This window comes from Aulonocara stuartgranti (assembly GCF_965226115.1).
Source record: "Aulonocara stuartgranti genome assembly, chromosome: 7".
NCBI classification, from domain to species: Eukaryota; Metazoa; Chordata; class Actinopteri; order Cichliformes; family Cichlidae; genus Aulonocara; species Aulonocara stuartgranti.
Window position 1 is genome coordinate 62,332,566 of NC_138945.1, and position 19,125 is coordinate 62,351,690.

Consider the following 19,125-nt stretch of genomic DNA (forward strand, 5'->3'; position numbering starts at 1 on the left):
AGCACAAAAGATGCAGTTATTACAGTTTTGCAGCGGGTATCCAAGAAAAAAATAACACCTGCACGTAGAACTGTCAGCAGCCATTGTGAGCATACTGTATTTGCCTGAGCCAGGCAATAGTCCAGCAGAGGGCACAATCTCCTCCTGTGTTTTTAACCAGTTATACCTGGTACATTGCATTTGTATTACAGAGTGTGCTTTTGTTCACCAGCTCAGCTGGTGTCTGTTTTTAAATCATCAGCATTACAAAACATGTCTTTCAGGCATTTTTTAAATGCCTTTCCCTCCCCATATTTTCTCTTTTCTCCTGTTCTCATCAGTCACTCCTTTCATCTTCTAATCCTCCATTTGGTCTGCATCAGTGCAGGATAAGATCACAGCAGAGATACAGAAGGGCATAAGATAAGAGGCTATGGCAGACAGGCAGTGCAGTAAAAGGCTAGTTATTTTATAGCTTCATGGTCTGCCTTCTCTTCCGTCCGCATGAGAGGGTTTTATGAGCAATTTGGGAACTTTGGATCGCTCTAAACCAGTTTTGCTCAGACTTTCAGCTGGCACAGTGGCACCAAGTTCATGGCTGAGTTGGCACAGACTCCCATGGTAGAAGTAACAAAAACATCTGCATCCATAATGCACAAATGTATACTATAGTGTAGATGCAAAAAAAACAAAAAAAACAACCCTCTACAGTCATCTGTACTACACAATGGCTCAATCACACTAGCATGCAAAAAATGGGACTTGCCTCACTGTGACTAAATTGGTGGTTGTCCAGTGATAGCATTGAATTTTTTCATATTCAGTGCCCAACTTGAAGTAGCTGCAGTGACCAAGTGATTGCTCAAGGGGCTGATCGTGCAGCACTCAACTTGTGGCTGCATGTGATCCAAATGGTCTGACTTATACTGACAGCAGTCACTCTCGGACGACCTAGCAAAGGTTTCCAAATAACTCCCCTTACTGTATTTGGGTTATATTCCTATATAGAAGTTAAAATCCATATGTTAGCAGTTAAATTGCTGTCCTGCAATAACCATGAAAGAGGAATTTCTGTTTCAAATCTATGAAGTACATGCTGGGCTCTGAATATAAGTAGTTAGTGTGAATTTCCGAGTATGCATATGGCAGCAGATTTATCAAAGTTAATCACTCAGTCGATCAGGTTGTAACTGCCAACTTCACCCCATTCAGTTTCAAACTGAAAGCAGACCGTCTCTGTGTTATAGATATTTTATTGCTGTCTTAACGCACTAAAGTCCCTTTGGCAACTGACTGCAATTGGTTGCACACCTGGTTAGAAGCATTTCAAGCACCATTTCAAAGGTAACAAGATCAGAAAATCATTGCACACAGTAACAATCATTTTGGTCATGCAGTTGTCTCCTGGACTGTTTTCCCTAATGTGGCTGTAGCATTAGACAAACGTGCAAAACTAAGATGTGTGCCGCACATTTCTCTTCTCACTGCATGGACATAGTCTCTAGTAGCAATACAAAAGATGATAGATGGATAGACGGTAGACTGCCAGCAAAGCATGTTCTGTATAGGTATATACTGCAAATGTATTAATAATCCAACAAAACTTAGCCTTACTTAAAGGAGAAAGGACACTCTTTTGAGGATGCCACATTTTAGATAGAGAAGACAGATGTTTTTAGAGACTAGTAAAGGAGGCCATCTATATCCACTGTGAATTACCATTTTTAAACATAGGTGGTGGCTTATGGCACCAGCTATCAGCCGTGTTGGGGCAATGTTTCATAGAAGTTTCACCTCTCAGCCCCAGTGACAGGAGTAACCCACAACTTGACTCGTGTGATGACTCAGATCTATAGGTGTTTAGCAACTCTAAGGAACACCTTGATTGAGACAGCCCCAGTAGGGGTTTAGTACCCGGGACTCTCCACCATTGTTCTAAAACCAAAGAATCCAAAACTAGAATATCAATATGTTTCTGTGAACAGGCAGTATTGTCTGTTTAGAACATAAAGGTAGATTTGAACTCACAAAACATGCTATTTAGTAAAAACGTGTTAATATGAGAGTTTAAAAAAAGATCGATTTGGCAAAAACTCCAAAATTAACCTGTCCACTATCTTTAACAGTCCCTGGTAAAGAGACAAGGATATAAATCAACAGAAGAAGTTATTTAACATCTTTCATGATAAAGCTTGTAAAGCCAGATTCAGACTCATCATCCCAATGAAAGATGACATCGTAATTTGAAACTTTAGGAGTGATTATTCAGACTATACAGACTGTGACCAGATATGACTCATATAAAGTCTACTCGCATAACAGACTGATGAGACAGAATAATGCAAGCCAGACCACCTTACAAAAAGGAAATAAACATGGATTAGAAGTCCCCAAAAGAGCTATACAGTTATTTAGAAAAAAAAATAAAAATCAGTGCTGAGCTGAAAATTTGACTTTATTTTGATGTGGGTATCAGGTCCAAATATAGCTCAAATAGTACCACAGAGTGTAAATATCTAACAGAAAATGGATGTGGCAGGTAGCTTTTAAAAGACAACCATAGCCACAACTACACTACATAAGTGTAGTGAAAGTTAAATAAAGAAGAAGTGGTCCCAGAGTGAGATAAAAAGATGGCTTTTCTGTGATGAATTGCGTAGGCTAGGTTACACCAACATAGCCTCAGCACTAGTCTGCCAGATTACAAAAACACTGACATCATTCATAGTCCATTTGATGTAAGGCTCTCTGTAAACAGACAAATTACACATTTAAGAAAATACACATCAGGATTAAGTGTGATCTTTACTGTGTGTCTGAGGTTCTTAACAAATGACGTTCCAAGACACACTGCAGCAATCATAATATAGCTATAATCTGTCATTTTCCTGAGTAAGTGCTATTACTACTAACATACTTGTGGAAGCACCGTTTCTTTTAAATGGCTCAGTGATTTAACTGCATGTTATCAAGATTTAAGAGTTGACCCAAGATTTGCTCTCCCTCCAGTGCATGAGAATATGAGAATTTGTAATTGAAGAGATACTGCCATTGTCGCATGTAACTGGATGTGTGTGAACAACTCGACCTACAACATGAGGTCTAGCAGAGTAAGTCACTTGGTGTTTGTTTTGGAACAATTCTGATATCTTTTTACAAACCCAACAAAAATATGAGCTTTAAAAAAGGGAGTGATAAGAAAAAAAATAAAGGAGCTTTTCATTGGAATAGACTCTCAGATACCCCCTGAGGAATACAGAGCTTTTAGTTCCTCTATCTTGGGATGCAACACACATGAAAATCCCCCACAAAAAATACAGTTTCAAAAGTTACATTTTTTTTAATCTATGCCATGCAAATCATGGTGTATACCACAAAGAAGAGCTAACCCCAATGGCAATCTGCAAGAGTAGTTCATGCACTCTTTGAACTCATATGAATAACTGCTGGAAATGTGTGTAATGGGACAAAATCTAAACCACACTCTAGCCAAAACTCCTTCTAAGATCTTAGAGAGAGACGGAGAGGAATGCTGCTGTCAGGCTCACCAAACAGGTCATCTGAGGACATGAACACGCATGTGTGAAGAGAAGGAGCATATGGATGTGTGCTGACTACCTTAATCAATTGACAACACGCACCAAGCTTAACAGTCAATAAAGGAATACAAACAACAATAACAACAACAAAAATCTGATATAAAGCAGATGCATTCATGCAACCCAAATGTATGCACATCCAGAGTAAATGGCATCTTGAACCTATGAGGGAACTGAGTGATGGGATCATAATCAGACTATAAAATGAAGAACTGACCAGCTGGAAACAAGTGGTTTCAGCTGCTGGCTGTGGTGTAACTCCTTCTTTGCTCCAGATTTTGAGATATTATATGTTGATGAGTGTATCTGTTTAAAAGTAAAGTGTTGGGGTGCCTAAAAACATAGTACTATTGTAATTGCTTACTGCTTACCATATTGGAAAAAGCAATTACCATACTGACTGCATAGATGGGTTGTTACATTACATTCTTTACCCTGGTTACTGGCATAATGTGTACAGAGAAAGCCTTGTTTTATTGTTTCCTCAGTTTATGATAAAAACAAAATTATGACCAGACTTTATAAGACAACAAAATTTACGACCACGAAAGCCTGAATTTTAGGCTACAGATTATTTTTGACTTTTTTCATAACAAACCCTGGAAGAAACCAGTAAATCGACAGTGCTTTCAAACACAATAGCTTTTGTTTATGTGCAGAATGAACTGCTGAGACACCGAAATAAAATCCAAAAAGGCTGGCCTGAGTCACCATTTTATAGCTCTACCAAAAATTACCATGCTTTCATTTTATGCTAGTAGAAAAGTATGCTTGCACATATTTGACTACCCCATAGTGTGCCGTACCTACGGGTGACATCAGATTGTTTGGTAAAAACGTTTTGCAGATGACAGCATGCTTTTTTTGTGCTAGGTTGGCAACCAAAGTGTACAAACCCAGCAGCCATGTGATGCACCATAAGATAAGTTAAAGATGGGTCTGTGACGCACCCATCTCTTAATTGCCTTTAAAAAAAAAAGGTAAGTAAACAATCTCCTTTTGATGATCCCAGGAGGGAGTTTGTGTAGCCTCCATTCAGGAAGAAAAGGCCCTCTGAGGCTGTTACATAATCACACCTGTGGTAACAAAATAGTATAACCACCAGATGGAGCGTGAGAAGGCACTTCCTTCCCTAAAGCCTAGCTTCTAGACAAACATGATGAAATAATGAATGTGAAATGGTGGTTGTCTTCAGGCATCCATATGTGGCATGTATCGGTGATACACAGCCAACGCTGCTTTGATCGAGACTCACTTGGATCTCAGAGGAAAGAATAAAGGAACAGGAAAGGCTCTCAGTCCAGTGACAGAGAAGGAAAGAAGGGAGTGGTATGAACAAAGACACGGACACCAAGAGCACAAAAGACATCTTGCTCTGTCTGTGTGTGTGTGTGTGTGTGTGTGTGTGTGTGTGTGCGTGTGTGTGTGTGTGTGTGTGTGTGTGTGTGTCTAATTAGTCTATCCTGAAACATACTGTGTTGAAACATAAATGGGACACAAGCTTTTGTTATTTGACACCTTACCTGGTTCATTGATCACATTTACATTATATATGAATGCCAACAGAAAATATCTCCTCAAAGTCATAATGACCTGCTCCATCCTTTAACCTCTAATCAGACAGTGTAATTGCAAACATAATCCACGAAGTATGAAAATATGAGATATATATATTTTAAAATCTACAGCAAAGATCAGTTAGTGTTTTATAACATCTTTTGAGTTGCTGTCAGTCTGAGAACCCAACCCAAAAGCCTCTGGATTTAGCCTTGCCTGGCAACTGTCAATTTTTCAGGACTTTAATCAATTATCAGTTGCTGGCTTTTCAGATATCCTAGATATACTTAGGACTTCCTATTCCATCTGCATTTTCCCCCCCACATATGTCAAGACTGCATTGCAGTGCCTCAAAAACCAGAAAGCTTCCAATACCAAAAATCGTGTCCCTTGCTTACACATTCTGCATATTCATACAGAAATCTTGCTTAAACGTGTTCTTACCTGTCCATCCTGGCCAACATGCACCTGGTGGATTTGGAGATTTCCCTGAAATTGAGAAATGTCATGTCAGTCAGCAGCCCTATGTTTTAATATAAAGACTATGGTTTAACTACTTTAAGAAGCTGAAATCACATTAAGTTAAACAAGTCATTAAACTATCTAAGCCAATCAGATATGCAGTGTGAAAAGGTCAGCATGATAAGTTCCTGCCAGTGTTTGTACTTGAGAGGAGGTGAATGGAACATCCATGTATTTTCATTTCTGGATAGAGTTCGACTCCCTGTTAACATAAAAAGAAATCTGTTTGCTCTGACATAAGTGCATGATTGTCTCAGATCGAGATATAGTGGCTATTAGAAAATCTCTAAACACCCACAGTGATATCAACAGGACCATTTTGCAAAAGGATATTATACAAGACACATTTAGCTATCCTCAGGTCTCAGCTGTTTCTGCTCTAGCTAATTTTATCTCATGTATATATGCAATACTGTCTGAGCTGCCATATGGCCAGAGAGCAGTGTAATCTCTCAAACAGCTCATTTCCTTTTTAAGCACACTAAAACCAATCCCTTTGATGAAAGGGGCCCGTTCCTAATGAAAACATATTCTGTGAGTGGCAGTTGGGAGAAGTGGGATTTTGTTGCTAAGCTTTGAACTCCAAAAAACAAACAATAGCATGGAATACGAAAGAGAAAAGACAGGGGAAAAAAATCTGGGCTCAGCCACAAAGTGCAGGAAAGGCTTTAGTGTTTTCTGCCTCCAATTTACTCAGTCTCTCTCCTTCAATTGTGCATTTCTTCCTCTAAGTGTCCTCTAGGAGTAGAACCGAATAGGAAATTAGAAAAACACTTGCTTAAGGTGTCAATTGCTTTTGCAAAAATGCCGAGCTGTCAAGCATGTGTGGCCTGAATCATATACAGTATGTGATTACATGTATATATGTGTACACAGACTGGCGCCTTGAAATAAATCTCTCTCCCACATCCTTTAAAATCATTAGCAAAGATGTTGATGTGGAAATTCCTCTTTAAAAGTCGGGGTGGTTTGGAGTTAGAGTTTGATTTCAACTGACAGGCTGTGTGCGCGCATGCAAGGATGTGTGGTGGGGAAAATAAGCCACCTGGGCATTACATGAAAACAAAATTCAAAACCTTGTGCATAATCTGGCAGATAGCATATATAAACAATAAGACGTTCACTGAAAAAACTTTACTTTGGCTAAAATTCACTAATGTCTAAAACGTCTTGCGCAACACCAGACAAGCAGCTAGCTGCCAGCTAATTGTGTGAGCAAAACAAACATACAGGTTCTTGATAAACTTGTTTAAATTGCTTTGTAGAAGTAGACTAGTTTAGAGACTACAATAAGCTGCTTGTGAGATTACAAAATTAAACAGCCATTGTAAAATCAATGTAATCAGGACAATTATTCCACACTTATGCTTTCTTATAAGACATTGTATATTGTGCTAATCAGCAGTTCTCTTGCCGTAAGAAGTTGGCACTGAATAGATGTAATGTCGTGCAAAAAATTCATTTTTCAAGTATTCCTTTGTTTATAGTTAAACAAATGCAGTGGAAATCATACCAGTCCTACCATTGACTAGCTAAAATGAATAGAAGTGGTTGTTTTTGGTTGTTAATCAAAACAGGAGATTCTTCCAGCTCTAACAAATATTGTGGATAATTTCAGATAGCTGTTTAAACAATTCAAATCACAAACATTAACTAAATTCAAACAATACAAATTAACATTGTGAACTTCCCCCACAATAACATACACAGAATTGATTTTCTACCCCCGAAACTTAACTCTGCTTAAATTTGACTTAACTATAAACAATAAAGAAAGGTAGGTATCAGCAGACGGCTGACTACAACCACTGGTGCCATCGTTCTACATAACAGTCATATTCTTTTTAGATACATGTTTAGTGAAGTGAATTTAATAAATCTAGAGAAGTGACTCAGGGTGATTGTTTATTTTTCTTTTCTATTTTACAACCCCTCTTTCACGGGCGCACTTGCACACTAACCTCACTGTCCTGTGTGATCTGCACCTCCTCTCCTTGTGGTACCTGGGCTATGTGCAACTGCCCCTGTGGAATCTGAGACACACAGATGAAGATGAGGTATAGCTGAAGCTAGAACAATTTCATGAATATGATGTAAAAAAAAAAAAAAAGTTAAAAGGTATGTTTATATAATCTTCATAACCCACAATAACAAAATTGCACACAGTGGTTAGAAAGTCTTTTTAAGTTAATTCATCCTCTTTGGGTTTTCCCAGTCATCATTACTGTAGAGCAGGGATGTTGGACTCCAGGCCTCGAGGACCGGTGTCCTGCAGGTTTTAGATCTCACCTTGGGTCAACACACCTGACTCACATGATCGTTACCAGTCCTCTGGAGAACTTCAAGACATGTTGAGGAGGTAATTTAGCCATTTAAATCAGCTGTGATGGATCAAGGACACATCTAAAACCTGCAGGACACCAGCCCTCGAGGCCTGGAGTGCAACACCTGTGCTGTAGAGTGATAACAAAAAATGTAAAAAAGAAAAAGAAAGAAAAAAAAAAGGAAAAAAAACCCAGTTGTGACTAAAGCTTTCAAACCTAATGTTAAAGCTAAAGAAAAATAAGGAATTGACCTTCGATCCAAGATCAAGATCTACTGGAGATCACAGCCCGGGTTTGATTAGTAGTACGAAGGTTGAACAAGCGACGACTTTTAAGTATTTCTGTGTTCATGATGGGTGTGTGCATGATTTAGCGCTTGCATTTTTTAAGAAGGCTTAGGGTCCATGGAGTGAATAATAGCCTTATGTTACTATTTTATAGGACAATTGTTGAATCTATTATCTGTTACAGCATCTCTACATGGTTTGGCAACCTTTCCATCAAACTCTGACCCAAAATTCAAAATGTGAAAAAAAGGGATGGAAAAAAGGTACGGGGTACCAAACTGTAAGTTAAATAGCTTTAAATTTTCTCTACTGCCATTATTGATCAAATTACTGAATGCTAATAGATGGAATTGTAAATGAGAGTTTGTATGCATCTGCTAGCTTACATGACGTGTTTCCCTGGCTTGTCCAAGGTAAATTTCTCCCAAGGGAGACACAATAAAGGCTAATCTAATGTAATCTAATCAAATTATTTGCTAAACAACTAAGCTGCTCTATTTTGGGAAATATAATTTGATGATGATAAATTACATTGAGTTACTATGGAATGATGGTTGCAATGCTCAATCACTCTTTGCAAGTATTAATTTCTCCTACTGCATTAGGAGTACTAATAAATTTTAGGCTCAACTGTAGTCTTTAATACTCAGATGTAAGGTTGGATGGTCTTCCCTACAGGACTAAGTTATCATATTGAGAAGGTGTTGCAATCCCTCTCTCACTCAACAATGTGAATCCTTGAGACCATTACTTGCACAATCCTACTCAGGCAGGCAAGTAGGGAGAACTCCTGACAATCTTTCTCACCCACCTTTCCCTGAAAGCACTTCCTGCCTGTCTACCCTGTATTTTTTATCATCTATCTGTTCCCTTCCCAGGGAAGTGGTCTGTCACGAGTACTGCCAAAACTATGCATCATGTATAGTATGATGTAAACCAGAAACAGCAGAAATACTCATCACATTGTATCCACATAGGCTTATCAAACCTGTACAAATGAAGTTTTAACACTAGAAAAAGAAAATATAAATTAGTTCCTTCTTGAATAACCCATCAGGACTCTGAATATATTGACATTGTGACTCTTGGTATCTAACTCTGATCATCTATTCTGGGTGATTTCAGAGCTGAGGGAACTAAAAGATCCAGTCACTTCCTCTATCCGCCTACCTATAACACTGTACTGGGCCTGAACGCAACCTCTGACCATAGCATCTGTTCATGTACATCCCATGAGTCACTGGTTCACTGACATAATTTGCACTATTCCTCCAGAATGCTGTAAGGGTAATTGTAGTGGGTGGTGTGACCCATTCTAGTACACTATGAACTCAGCTCTGAGGGCCTCTTAGATAAAGTACACACATGACAAAGAAAAGAACAGAGATATGAGCAGAAAGATTTTCTTCTGTTGTGTTTGCCAATCAATAAAAATGTTTTCTTATGAATTTAAAGAGAGTTGGAAATAAAAAAAATCTGACACTCACCACCTGAACTTGTCCATCTTCACCAATACGGTGAAACTGGACCTGCTGATTGGCCAATGTATAGTGCAAGGTTTGTTGAGTGGCAGTCTCAATGTGAGCCGTTTCTTCTGTGATTCCTTCCTCTAGATAAGAAAAGCAATAAGATTAGTGATGCACTCATGTACACAGTAAAAACAGGTGAGAAATAGCTTTCAATGGATTCCAGGATACATAACCAAATTCTAATAAGAAATTCTGGATCATCCTAGGCCATCCACAGAATATTACGGTTTTTAAAATGTATCAGACACTTAAATATACATTAAAGACTCCAGAGAATCATCAAACAGATTCATGGTGTAGCAGCCAAACTCAGGGTCTGGGGTTTGTTATCAGAACAGCAGTCTGAAAGCCTGACCAGACCTGGCCATCATCCCACGGAAATGCACAACAGCATCTACAGAGATGTCAAATAGATATCAGTACCCTCATCCAAAGTGGAGCCTGGCCGCAAAATAAAATATCACTTTCTCGTTTTCAATGTTTAAATATAAAGTAATAAAAGACCTATTTACAAGAAGTGACATTAATGAGAAAAGTAGTCGGATTGCTTTTTTAAGCATGAAAACAAAGAAATTTGCAACATGAGGAAGAACTCTTGCTTGGTAAATTTTGGACTCTATATGATAATTGATTATTAAATATTCCAGTTCTGATTTATGCAAAATGACTAATTTGTGTTTGTGATTTATGTTATTGGATGCATTTGCAACTAATATTTTGCATTGTACATTCTGGGGTGTTTGTGGCTCATAAAGGCGGGGCCTGACAACCCACACCTAATTTGTGCTCATGGGTTATTTGGGTTTCCCCTGCAGTCTTACATTTCTCTGGTCAGAGGTGAGAGGTTTTGACTCACAGGGAGGGAAGGACTGCAGGCATTGTGTGCAGATTACAACCATCTGCAGAAACTGCTTTTGGGTTCCGGTCTTGAAATAGCTTTCATGTAGCTGAAAATAACTAGCTAATAAATAGCTAAAATAAGATGAAGCAAAGTACTCTGTGTCTCTGTGGTTGTTGACTGTTTTCACTCCTGCCAAAAAGCAGTTTTAAAAAAAAAACGTGGAAATTGATTTAATTCACCCTTTGCTGCAAATAAGGCTATCTATCCCAAACCATTATAATAGTAGTGTTTTTTTCAATTCTCAATTTTGGATTCCCAAATTTGCCTACTAATATTTGCTCCTGCAAAACACTGAAGTGGGATTCATGGTCCTATATAGTCATCCGTTTGCATTGCCCTTAACCAGTGCACTCGCTGGTTGATGGCATTGGCTGTTGTGATGGCAACCCCCAAACCACACGGTGGACATGATTTGGAGCAGTCAAGCTGAAGGGGCTATATGAGGCTTCATTAGTCTTTTGGACTCCAACCACTGCCGACAGGTACCGACAGGCCAAGGAGAGTGTGGCTCTGGCAGCAGCTGAAGCAAAAACTTCAGTAAGAGGGGAGTTTGATGAGGCCATGGAAGAAGTCTTTCAGTCGGCCTTGAATTGATTCTGGCAAACCATGAGGTGAGTCAAAAGGAGAAAACACTGCTCTATCGTTCCCTAGGAAAGTCTATGCCAGCGTACTAGAAAGGAGAGTCCATCAGTTAGTCAAACCTTGGATTCAGGAAGAACAAACCAGTTTTCCTCCTGGTCAAAAAACTCTTTATCCTTTGGAGGATATTGGAGGGTGTAAAGGATGCAAAGGAGTCTATAAGTCTATACGAGTTCTGGGTAGTGAACAAAATAACAAGATCACAGATAAAAGTGACAAAAATAAAAGTTCCCCTAAAGAGTGGCTGGCCCCTTAGCCAGTCACTCAGGTTGAGAAGTTCAGTCACTTCAAATCAAATCAAATCAAATCACTTTTTATTGTCACATCACATGTGCAGGCACACTGGCACAGCACATGCGAGTGAAATTCTTGTGTGCGAGCCCCACAAGCAACACTTTGGACAGACTCAGAGTAAAGTACTCTACACACTGAAAGGATAGATCGAAACTCCAGTAGAGGTGGTTTAGGCATGTGATAAGTATGTCTACTCGCTGGAACAATGGGGTGATTACACCTCTTGGCTGGCCTAGGAAAGCCTTGAATGAACTGGAGGAGATGGCTGGGGAGAAGGAGACTGGGCTTCTCTGCTTAGACTGCTACCCCTGGTTGGATGGATGGATATAGAGATGCACTTTGTGCAGTCCTACAAAAAGTCAACATTGCCTGAATGCAATAACGCTAAGAGTAGGTAAAATGGTGATTAGTTAAAAAGCTGGATTGAACAGAAAAGAGAACGGAAGATTCACTTCCAAGAGAAAGACACACAAGAAAATCACAGATTAGAAAAAACAAAACAGAGACGATGTCCCCATTAGGAGTTTGGACACCGTTACAAAATGTAGCCAAGGACCTGCAAAATGTCTAGCATCTACATATTGCCATTCCAGGAACTTGGTGAAAATCCTGAATATTAGCAGGTGCAATTAATTTCAAACATTTTGAAAATAAGGTAGGTGTGCCCAAATGAACTATTTGATGTGATCTAAATAATAGCAACCATATAAAACGTGCCAAGCATCATCCAGAATCTGCATGGAGAATGTGCGTGGCACAAGACACAGAGGGTGGGTTTATTACTCACCAAATAAAAATGCATGCATATTTACAGAGAACAACTGGTTTAGTCCATCTGTTGACCCATCCTCAAACCAAACGTGACCTCATACTTTTGCTCAGACATACTGTGGCCATCACCAGTATTTACAAATCGAGATTGTGTGACTGCAGAGCTCTTTTAAAGATGAATCCAGTGGTTTCACTTTCTGCTCCACTGACACTGACAAACAGAAAACTAGTTTTCTAACTGGCCTATAAATAAAAACAAAGAGTGTGCAACAGATGTCTCCTTCTGCTGCAGTTTACTTTTACAATTTTGCCTCTACTTTGATCAGAGAATAATTACAGAAAACTAGCTAAATTTATCTCCACATTAAGACAAATGAACGTGTACCAGTGATGTTAGAAACATTTATACTTATGTAACAAGCCTCTGGTAAAAAAAAAAAAAAACAACCTGTACTTTACCTGTGACTGTGTTGCGAGGTGTTCGTTTAGAGAAGCTCTTGACAGCCAGACTCTGACCACGTTGCTTGCGTCTCCAAGCAGTGCGACACTTTGAGTCAATGCTCTGCTTGATCCGGTACCAGTCTGATTCGGTGATGCCAAATTTGTGGAATAAGTGGCCTGTGGGAGCATGAAGAGGTCAATGTTACCTAAGGTTTAAATCAACAACCTAAAATTAGTGAAATATTCCTTACTTCATTTGTCTCGTTCAGTCTCTTTCAGTACTGATGGGAATAAAATATTTTGCTTTTAGCTTTGGTGACTTTCTATACACTTAAATATTAACACATTCAACTGGTGGCAAGAGCATGAGCAGATTGCTCATTACTTAAGGCTTAATTCTTAACATTTTTAGAAGAATACAGTCATATAGCTTATACTTTAAAAAAAACACATTAGGAATTTTTCAGATCCACATGCAGAAAGGGGGGGGGGGGGGGGGGTAATAAATACCTAAATAAATAAAATCGCACTTGATCCAAAACATGTAATACTGCAGATTCATCCTGCTGAAATTGTGTGCTCGATGTGAACGGCACACCATATTCGTACACATTTTACACATCAGGTGTGTAAAAGCCCCTGATTTGCAATTGGTAGTTACTCTGTAGGTAAGGTAAATTGTCCTTTCTTTTTTGTTGTTCTCCTCTGAATGGGAACCATACATAGAACAAATAATGGCTCATACTTCAGTGACATCACTCTTCCTCATTAGCAAATGAACACACCCTGGAAATCCTCCCTATTTTAGATAACACTTTATATAGCTCAAAATGACTGAGCAAGTCTATAAACTTCTCAGAGAAGTGTTAACAGAGATCAGGGCAGAGGGTCATTTCCCCAAAGACTTTCGTAGAACGGGAGCCACATATATCGCCCCCTGGCAGCCCAAAGATAGAATGCAGGTTTAAGACACTGGGTTTGGTTTGACTTTTTCATTTTCCCAGAAGCAACATTTACCTTTTACACTCTCTTTGGCCTGAACAAATCTACATGTAACTACACACCCATGCTGTTGAGAGGAAATAGAGTCTGACCGGCCAAACTACAAGGCAGCAAAAAGGCATGATGGTGTGTGCTGTGGGGATACTTCTTTCTTACCTCAGCACAGCTGGCCAGTCATGGTGTGACTAGGTTGTGATTGTTGGATCTTTTTTGTTTTGCCTTGTCCAGACACTTACAGCAAAAGGTTACCAAGACATCCCTTAACCAAGTGGACAAGGTGTGGGAGGAGGGGATTTCTGACTATTTGACCATCTTACATGCAGTTCACAAAGAATATTAATTCTGCTTATGTCTACTTGCACCAATGGGGGATACAGTGGGTACATCAGAACTCTGGAGCATAGGTTACAGATAACTGAGACCCTTTTAACACTGTAAGAAGGGCCTATAGTTATATAAATAAATACACTACCAGTGTAACCCTGACTCCACTTAATCAAGAATCAAAGAGTTTTTTGCACTGAGAGTGACTCCATTAAGATCTTTCTACCAGACATGTGCTTGTCGTTTAGAGTCTGGTATGTTCTGAAATGTGTTGCACATTAATGCATGTGTGCAATGATGAATGGATGTTGTTGTAACCCGTCTTGGGAATACAGAGTGCAGTCTATTTTCTGTGTTTTACTCAGTGCCGCTTTGTACGAAATGCGGGATGAAACGTGGAAAGGTCTCAGAGAGTTCATTTATTACTTAAAATCAAAAACTGAAAAAGTCAAACCCTGCATGACAAATAGCATGTCAATCAGCTTGTCATGGAAGTATGTTCACTACCAGACCTACCACTGCTCTGTCAAAAACAAATAGTCCCCCAAAAATTACCAGTATTAGATGGTTATGTTATCAAGACTCACAGCGGATGCCGTAGATCATAAGTGGGTCCAGCTGCTTCTTTCCATGTTTGCCCTGCCCAGAGAGATTTGACATGGCCTGGACCTCACGGTGGAATAGGTAGTCCAGCAGCGTCAGCGCCATTTTCTCTGCTGTGCGACAGTTTGTGCTGATATGAAGCATATCAGCTGCAGATATTGGACAGCGAACTCGCATCTCTGGGTTGTTCTCATCTCCTAACCAGGTGCCGGCTGGATAATCATCTAAAGAACAGAGGAGGAACGGCTCTTCAAAGAGTTGCACAGATTGAGAAATATTTTACAGCAACAGCCACTGAGATAATTGATATAATATGACAGCACCCCCATGTGGCAGTAAAAAGGAAGTGAGTGAATTTGTGTAAAACTTAGTATAACTGTTATAAAAAAACAGAATATGTGGTTTGGTCACAGTGTATGCTAGCTATTAAGTAAACCACATGACCAATGCATTAGGCATATGGTAACATCTAACTTGCTGACTAACAGAAATTTTTATAATGGTAACCCAAAGTTGCAAATGAATGAATAATAGTTTGCCTTTGAAGGTAACCAAGAAATTCAGATCCAATAAAAATTATCCAACCAGCAAGCACAACAATGGGACAATGTGGACTTCGTTTAAGTTTGCATAGTTAACTATTTTCTCTTGGTTTCAGACAGAAAAACACAGTAATGCAACTCAAGGCATGAATAATGCCTAACAGCATCTGAGGCAGAAAAACAGGGAAATTAACACATCAGCACAGTTTGCCATCTATTTAATATGGAGATTAGCTGAAAGAGTCACGTTAGACACATTAAACAACTAAAAACTGAACAAAACATTCAAAATCAATTACTGAGAGGTCTAAAAATGTCAGGGGGTAATTTACTGCAAGTGACTTTTCCTTAGAGTTGATGCAGATGAACATGTTGAGCACTGTGTACTTTTAGTGCATAAGTGTTTTTGCTATTAGTGGGATTGCAGATGGGACATTGTTGAGGCTTGTTGCTGTGAAGTCGCCAAAGATCAGGAAGTCATTTTGAAAGAAAAAAAAAAAAAGGCTGAAAAACCCCTAGCTTTTTCCCCCCCTGCCACAATCAGTAATGGTAGTGCTCACCATATGTGACTGTCACTTTCTACTGTAGAAAAATTGTGATACAGAAATTTTGAACACATGGCAGAACTAAGTTTGAAAATGAGTAACATGGGCATTAAAAACAACCTATGGCTCTATGTAAGTAATATACTTGTCCTTTTCTAATTTTAAGAAGAAACTAAAGATATGTGCCTTGCTGTGCCTCTTCACCAGCGTGGTCATACCTTCTGCATTGAGTGTGATGAGAGTGACATTTTGGCCTTTCTGTGCATTGCTTGATTGACCACCGTTGGAAACACAATCACTGGCCTCTGAGCCACTCTCCTGTTCCTCTTGACTCTCTTCTGGGCCAGGGACCTTTACTAGGATGGTGTTGTGTCGCCTCCTGGTCACTGTGCTGCAAAGAAACACAATGCATTGACAGATCTTGTTTGGCCAGAAAAACAAAATAGGTACACTCAGACTATTAGCTCAACTGAAAAATTGTTATAAGGCAGTAACTTGACATAACTTGTGTGGTGGTGTGTTTGGACAGATATAACATACAGTATAATAAGTGTGCCACTCACTTGCTAAGCAGGTTCTCCAGAGGAGTGTCTTCTGGACTTGAGGGCTTCGGCGGTTCACTGCTCACAATAACATTTGTTTGTGGGACAACACTGAGAGCAAAACAAATAGTTTTCATTTTCATTGAACTTTTAACCTGCCTGACTGACTGGTGGCCAATATGGCACCAACATTTAGAGCTTACCATCGCACTTTGTTCCAAGTCTGAGTGGCCCCTTGAGGGGATCCTGCAACCATAGGAACCTGAATGGGACTTCTGGCACATGGTGCCATGCTATCCAGTTTGCGTGCAAGGTTTTTGCATGCAGCATCCAGAGACTGTAGCTTTGACTCAATTCCCTCCAGCCGCTGGCTGATTGACCCAGTGAATGATACCAACAAGTTCTGAAAAAAATTCAAAAGCAAAATTAAGCTCTACCAACTACATATAAATGTATGACCAGTAAACAGTATATGGTTTATAAAGAGCTGCTACCTTAATAAGAGCGATATCTTGATTGCTATTGTTATTCTCCTGGCCGTTGCTTAATTTCCTTCTTTTCTTCTGAGACCTTTCTTCATCATCTTCATGATTGTCCATCATGTCTGCCATGAATCAAAGGAAAAGACACCCTCAAAACAACACACCAAACCATCCTGTTAGATTTTACTTCAAGAGTGAAGGTGTGCTTCTACACAGGAGAAAAGTACTAACTGTCTGCTTAATCCTAACCTTATATTATAAAAAGAGTCTAATGACCTTTTTTTTTTGCAAAGGAATCTTACCAGTACGATTTTCCTGGTTAAAGTCCTCCACTGTTATTTGCACAATTTCATTCAGCTCTTGTTCAGACATTGTTCACCGCTGAAATGCAGGAAGAACATGTTCAACTTAAAAAGACATTAAAATATTCATTTACTGATATGTTTATATAAATTAAAATATCTTTTTGCTGTCTGTTTCTATTTACACATTAGCAGTGGGCAATATGATTGTAGGGAATTTCTGTTTTCTTTGTATTATTGTATAGAATAGAATACAATAGAATAGAATAGAATAGTCCTTAATTGTCATTGTACATGTACATCGAAAATATGGGTGCTCCATGCCAACTGCGCAGGAATAAAATATAAATAATAAGACAACAGGAATAAATAGTAAAAAGGAGAGATAAACCAATTAGAGGAATATATACAAATATAAGAGAAAGGCACACATTGGAGAACAGAGTGCTTGGAAGTAGTTTAAAGGAATTGGTCTGAGTATAGAGTCCTTATGTGAGTGGCCTGAGTGATGAGAGTTACTCGGACAATGGTTCAGATTGGTGAGGTGCGGGGGGATAGTTTTTGTTAACAGTCTGAATAGCCCAGGAGAAGAAGCTGTTTGTGAATCCGGAGGTGTGGGACCTGATTCAACTGAGGCACGGACCAGAGGGCAGCAGGTCAAACAGGTTTCTCAGTAGTGGCCCCCTGCGTACCAAACATCCAGGCAGTAGGAGGGCATGCTCTCCACTGAAGAGTGGTAGAAGGCCAGCAGCAGGTTCTGGTTCAGGTTATTCTGCCTCAGGACACAGAGAAAGTGCAGCCACTCTTGGGCCTTCTTTACCAGGGCATTTGTGTTGTGGTCCAGGTGAGATCAGTGGACATAAAGTGCTGTGAGGCAACTGTTGTTGTGATATGGTACCATTTTAAATAACGCTCAATTGAATTGGATTGAAACTCTTTTGTGCCATGTAATAGTGCCGTGCAGAGATAAACCAACATTAGGTATATTAAAAAAAATCATGCACAGACACCTGTGGCTGCAGGAAGAATGCTACTGTGTGTGTATTTCCCTTCACTGTAAGCAGCAGTGAAGCTGCCTTTGACATTCTACTCACATTTTAGGCATAACAACAGCCCTGGGCACCTTCTTCAGTTTGAAGTCTATTTTCTTCTGTTTTGCATGCAAGAGAAGTATCGTGTATTGGACTCTTAAAGTAGCCAAAATGTAGGTAACCACAAAACAGTGGGTGAAGACAATGACCGAGGCCTGCAGCTGCAGCTGCATGCACACTGCTTCCACTAAATACACTAAATAACATGTGTAGCAGAGTGTGAGAAACAATTTAACTAAAGAGGCAGTGTTCTTCTCAAGACTGTTAAAACAGTACTGGAATAAACAACCCACTTTCTAAAGGTTTACGAACTGATGATTAGGTAATAATGCTACATAAATAACAACCATATTCCTTTAGTCTCAAAAGCTGACTTTGTGTTGGCTGCTAAAGAACTACTACCCCTGGCAGAGAAGAAATGCAAAACCAAAAAAAATGATTTGAGCATACAGTGTGCCTCAGCTTTTCAGATCAATCCATCATTTGAAACATTCAGTTACAATTTACTGGCAGTGGTCAACATCCTCAAGTCAAGTATCCATGACAGGATTTCCGAAAAAGGCATTCGTGCCATTTATCTTTTACATGAAGTCTCAAGTTTTCATGACACATACTGTGCTTGTATCTGATGTTCTACAATTTATGCTCAAATACTTGGTTGGGTACGTTTGTGTGTGTGCAGTTAATCATTATTTTTGAAAAAATTAATATAATGTTATTAAAGTATTCGAATACCTTAGCAGTATTCGTGTTGTGTGCACCACAAGGTTTACTTATGTAATCTCAAAGGTCCTCTTCCATTAAGTGTAGCTTTATATAATAACCACTATGTTATCAATAGTACAACAA

The 19,125-nt window shown here is 39.2% G+C and overlaps 1 protein-coding gene across 2 annotated transcripts in view; it reads right to left on the bottom strand.

The window, feature by feature from the left end:
• The window catches only part of banp (BTG3 associated nuclear protein), a 34,621-nt gene that overhangs the window by 12,885 nt on the left and 2,611 nt on the right, over positions 1-19,125 (bottom strand). The window contains exons 2-11 of one of the 2 annotated variants that reach the window (XM_082542162.1): positions 17,186-17,264; positions 16,896-17,005; positions 16,605-16,804; positions 16,423-16,479; positions 16,078-16,250; positions 14,757-14,996; positions 12,862-13,020; positions 9,756-9,877; positions 7,619-7,690; positions 5,580-5,624 (exon numbers count right to left, since the gene is read on the bottom strand). In XM_082542162.1, coding sequence (XP_082398288.1) covers positions 5,580-5,624; positions 7,619-7,690; positions 9,756-9,877; positions 12,862-13,020; positions 14,757-14,996; positions 16,078-16,250; positions 16,423-16,479; positions 16,605-16,804; positions 16,896-17,005; positions 17,186-17,255 — 1,248 coding nt within the window. In that variant the 5' untranslated portion in view covers positions 17,256-17,264. Of the gene's footprint in view, positions 1-5,579; positions 5,625-7,618; positions 7,691-9,755; positions 9,878-12,861; positions 13,021-14,756; positions 14,997-16,077; positions 16,251-16,422; positions 16,513-16,604; positions 16,805-16,895; positions 17,006-17,185; positions 17,265-19,125 lie in introns of both variants that reach the window. The other variant, XM_082542161.1, reaches the window with a different exon arrangement.